General features: G+C 41.8%; 1 protein-coding gene across 1 annotated transcript in view; it reads right to left on the reverse strand.

Moving 5' to 3' along the window:
* LOC119580171 overlaps positions 1-5,000 on the reverse strand; it is a 6,617-nt gene that overhangs the window by 1,111 nt on the left and 506 nt on the right. Inside the window, exons 1-3 of the mRNA XM_037928149.1 lie at positions 3,717-5,000; positions 452-643; positions 1-140 (exon numbers count right to left, since the gene is read on the reverse strand). The exon at positions 1-140 is cut by the window's left edge and continues 111 nt beyond it; the exon at positions 3,717-5,000 is cut by the window's right edge and continues 506 nt beyond it. Coding sequence (XP_037784077.1) covers positions 1-140; positions 452-643; positions 3,717-4,499 — 1,115 coding nt within the window. The 5' untranslated portion in view covers positions 4,500-5,000. The remainder of the gene's footprint in view (positions 141-451; positions 644-3,716) is intronic.

Genomic DNA, 5,000 nt, shown 5'->3' on the forward strand with positions numbered 1-5,000 from the left:
TCGCTCTCCTCATCTCCCTCCGTTGTTATCTTAACTGCAGTATTGTGCAGGATCTTCAAAGTTACCCCCTCGTCCTCCTTTGCGCTATGACTTGGTGGCCGACAAAGACGTTCGCGCACCGCTGCTACGACGTTATCTCGCTGTGGGTGGGAAGGCAGAGGGAACTATATTGCGCTGTCTAGCGGAGGGATTTATTCTTTTATGCCTACTTATAGTCCTCTTACTCTATCACAGGGGAAAAGAAATGCTCTCTCTCTCTTCCTCCTCTTGCTCATTCTCCCCCCCTCCTCTCTCTCCCTCCCTCCCTCCCTCCCTCCCTTCCTCTCTCTCTCTCTCTCTCTCTCTCTCTCTCTCTCTCTCTCTCTCTCTCTCTCTTACCCCCTCTCTCTGTCTCATTCCTTTTTTTTCTCTCTCTCTCTTCTCTCCCCTCCCTTCACAGCCTCTCTCTCACCTCCTGCAGGAAGGTATCCCCCGTCACAGATATGCAGAGGAAGCGGACCACCACCTCCAGGACCGACACGAGGAGGGGAGGGAGGTACGCGAGGCACTTGGACTGCCACCGGAGAGCTGCCAGGGCGAACGAGATGGTCAGGGTCTGCACGATGAACACCAGGAGTCGCACGTGGATCATGTATGAAAACACCTGTGGGAGATGATGGTGCAGTCCCCACGTAGCGGCTACTCATTAATAGTAGTTAAGTTGTGTTTCTGTTCTCACTCTCGTTCTTTTGGAATGTTATTCTTATTTCGTATTCTTATTCTGATTTACAATTGAGTTTATGATTCTAATCTCATTCTTACTCCTATTCTGTGAACATTATCAGCATCTTTATAGTCAGTATAATCAGTAGAATTCATAGTTATCATATCTCCATTGTCATTCTACCATTTCACCATCTTCATTACCACAACTTTATTAGCTTTATCATTACGATCATGACCATGGATTGCCATTTGTATTGCTTTCATTATTGATAACATCATTACCACATTTAAGCAGCCATTGTGTACAACCACAAGTTCACATGCTCTCATTGGCAATCATAATAGAGATTAAATGTACCGTCTTTTTTCCTTTGAATATTGTTGAATTTCTATAAGACACTAGGAATTGGAAATATCAATACAAGCATCCAGTCTCAGGAAAGGACAAACTGGCAACTCACTCCAGGTTTTGAACTACTCCGATTCGCTTTCTTTAAGCTAATCAGCTGACAATTGATATTTATGTTAACATATATCTGGAATTGTAAAGACTTATATCAAATATATCTATTGTTTAAGCCATTTTATTACTTTTTCTCAAAAACATATCCTTTATCGAGATTGGACGGAGTATAGTTTTTACAAGAACGATGCTGAAATATATCCAGCCACTTCGCAGAAAAAGGAAACCCACTGCTCTTGGAGAGGAAGGCACCACGCAAGGCATCATGCTGGCGTCATATGCCAGAGCTCCCGATGGACCAAAATTGACTCCTTGAATCAAATCAACAACTCAGAAACACAATATGCTAACAGATACTCCTAAAATACGAAGGACTGAGACGGCCGGCTGTAAAATCCCTGCCTTAAAGATTTCACTCCGCACGCAAGAGATGTAAGATTGCGAGTTTAACTGATAAAACCAGATTTGTTTGTGTATCACTCAGAACACAAAACTACGCGCATATCGGGTCATTTCATCGAAGATTTTAAACATCAGTATCGTTCAAAGGGATTTTAGGGCACTTCTGGATACAGAATGAATATCAAATGTGAAAGATTATTCTCTTGGTGGCTTACATTTGATTACTTTTCCCATTCAGGAAATTGGGCAGGGAAATTGGCTGCTATGAAGGAAAACAGGGTACTCTCTGGAGGGGAAATAGGAAAGCAGGGTGCATTTTGCTAGGAAATTGGCCGTCATGGAGGGAATAGGTAACTTTCTGGCAGGGAGATAGGGAAATATGCTCACTGGAAAGGAAATATGCTCGCTGGCAAGGAAATGTGGTAATAGGCTGTTTGGAAGGGAAATAGGAAAGTGGGCTCTCTGGAAGGGAAATGGGGAAATAGGCTCTCGGCAGAAGAATAAGGAAAAGAGATATAGGCTCTCTGTAAGGGAAATAGGGAAAGAGGGAAATAGGCTACTGGAATTATGCAACAATTAATATAATACGACTCTATGCACAGTTTACCCTTATAGATACATACATACATACATATATATATATATATATATATATATATATATATATATATGTATATATGTATATATATATATATATATATATATATATATATATATATATATATGGGGCCGCGGTGGCCGAATGGTTAGAGCGTCGGACTCAAGACTGTTACGACGGTAATCTGAGTTCGAGGGTTCGAGTCACCGGCCGGCGCGTTGTTTCCCTTGGGCAAGGAACTTCACCTTGATTGCCTACCTAGCCACTGGGTGGCCAAGCCACCTCAAGTCAGTGCCGGATAAACAGAGATGGTGACTCAATAAAAACACCGGGCGGAAGGCAATGGCAAAACCACCGCTCTAAATTGCTAAGAAAAAAAAAAAAAATCATGGAAGTCCATGATCGTCAAGGCCGCGGTGGCCGAATGGTTAGAGCGTCGGACTCAAGACTATCACGACGGCAATCTGAATTCGAGGGTTCGAGTCGCCGGCCGCCGCGTTGTTCCCTTGGGCAGGGAACTTCACCTTGATTGCCTGCCTGGCCACTGGGTGGCCAAGCCAGCCCAAGACAAGTGCGGGTCCCAAGCCCGGATTAAAAAAAAAAAAAAAAAAAAAAAAAAAAAGGCAACACCGGCACTCTCCGTGGAAAGGAACTGGGGACCCTACCACGTACTCACTCCAAGAGCATCACAATATGAAAACTACAATTAAGTATCATGCTGTGACCACGGCGGCTCAGACATGAACCTACCGTTAAAAGAAAATATATATATATATATATATATATATATATATATATATATATATATATATATATATATATATATATATTATATATATAGTGATTACAGTGCATAGAAGGATTATAGTAGTAGTAATCATGATGGTGGCAGTGTGATAATAATACCATCAATTATGATAATTATACTACCTGATATAATAATGGCAAAGAGGACCATACCTTATGTTTTGGTGATGATAACGACACTATACTAACGAAGATAATGAAATTAACAACTGATTGATAACCCATTCATCTTATTATTATTATCATTATTATTATTATTATTATTATTATTATTATTATTATTATTATTATTATTATTATTATTATTATTATTATTATATTATTATCATATTATTATTATTATTATTATTATTAATATCATTATTATTATCATTATTATTATTATTATTATTATTATTATCATTATTATTATTATTATAATTATTATTATTATTATTATTATTATTATTATTATTATTATTATTATTATTATTATTATTATTATTATTATTATTATTATTATTATTATTATCATCATCATCAACATTATTATTGTAGTAATAATAACAACAGGAACAACAGCGACAATAACAGTAATGATAATTATGATAATAATCATAATGATAACAATAATACAAAAAAGATAAGGATATATTTTTTTTCATTATGATTATATTATTCTCATCATCATAGCTATCATCATACTGAAGAAGCGTCGTGCCGCCTAAGGCGACAAAAGCACATCCTGTCCCGCCTCCATACCTCATTGTAGATCTCCAGAAGGCGGCGCAGCAGAAGCCACTCCTTCATGACGGAGCCCGACACCTCTTTCGTCCAGACCTTGACGTCCCTCGCCCGCCTGGCCAGGCCCTGGAGGGCGACCACCAGCGGGTGCAGGAAGGAAAATACCCATATGTCCGCAAAGCTTGGGATGAAGGCCGTGAAGAACACCGGGATGAAGAGGATGTACTTGAGGCTCCTGTTGGTGATGAAGCTGGGGGTTGGCAGGGTGACGGCGGCGACGGCGGCGTAGGTGGCAGAGTAGATGAACACGCCGGCGATGATGAAGGGCATGTTCTTTCGTTTTGGGATCTTGATGGCATTGACTTCCAGCTGTGTCATGTAGTCCATGATCCTCTGGGATTTCCTTATCCACAAGATGTAGATGTAGAAGCAAAAGCAGCTGCCGCCAAACAGAGGAAGGAATAAAACCAGTTGATCATAAGTAATCTCCGTGAAAAACATCAGCAAGATGGCGTGTAGCAACGAACTCAGCGCCGCTAGGAAGCTTATCAAGGCCGGTATCATTTTTAGCTTGGAGATTCTGTAGCAGTTCTCACCTTCTCTCTCGATCACGTACAGGCCCAGGCAAGCGGCGACGCTAAACACTACCTTGGCGGCCTCTGTGAGAATCAACGCCTCCTCTTCGTGGCGGGCCGGGGCGCCAGCGGGTGACGCAGCATCCCGGCTCCCTTCGTCGCATCGCATCTCGGAATCGTCCTCCCCCGACGTAGGCCGCGCGGCGTGAGACCACTCCCCCTCCATGCCAGCTGTCTCCTCTCAGATATGCCGTTCAGTTGGGCGAATTGGGCCGTAATTTGGATGGAATTGGCAGGCCAGCGAAATGACGAGCGAAGAGAGAATGACGCGACTGTAAACAACTTTGAAGTGTCATATAGTGAAATGGTCAGGCAGTGACTACACTACGTCATGTTGCAACAGCATGCACAGATGATGCGACGAAGATTTTTGCGCAATAAAAAGCAGGAAATATAAGCTGCTTTCGGAGAATTTCCTGTACATGTGCCGTATGACAGTACCGGTGTCAGAGTGACAAAGCCGTTGACCTTCCCATACTCACGCCTGCGCAATGTCCGCATTTTCATGCACATCCATTAACCATGAAGAGCAAAGTTGACATAGTTATCGCCATCGGCTAATTCTTTCTGAAGTGCCTAGTGATACATGGCTCGCTCTAGCAATCTCAGAATTGATTGCATGTTCCTAGTAACAAAATCCTGTGCGGCGAATGGCGGAAGTGAAAGA

Source organism: Penaeus monodon, chromosome 13 (assembly GCF_015228065.2).
Source record: "Penaeus monodon isolate SGIC_2016 chromosome 13, NSTDA_Pmon_1, whole genome shotgun sequence".
Lineage (NCBI taxonomy): Eukaryota > Metazoa > Arthropoda > Malacostraca > Decapoda > Penaeidae > Penaeus > Penaeus monodon.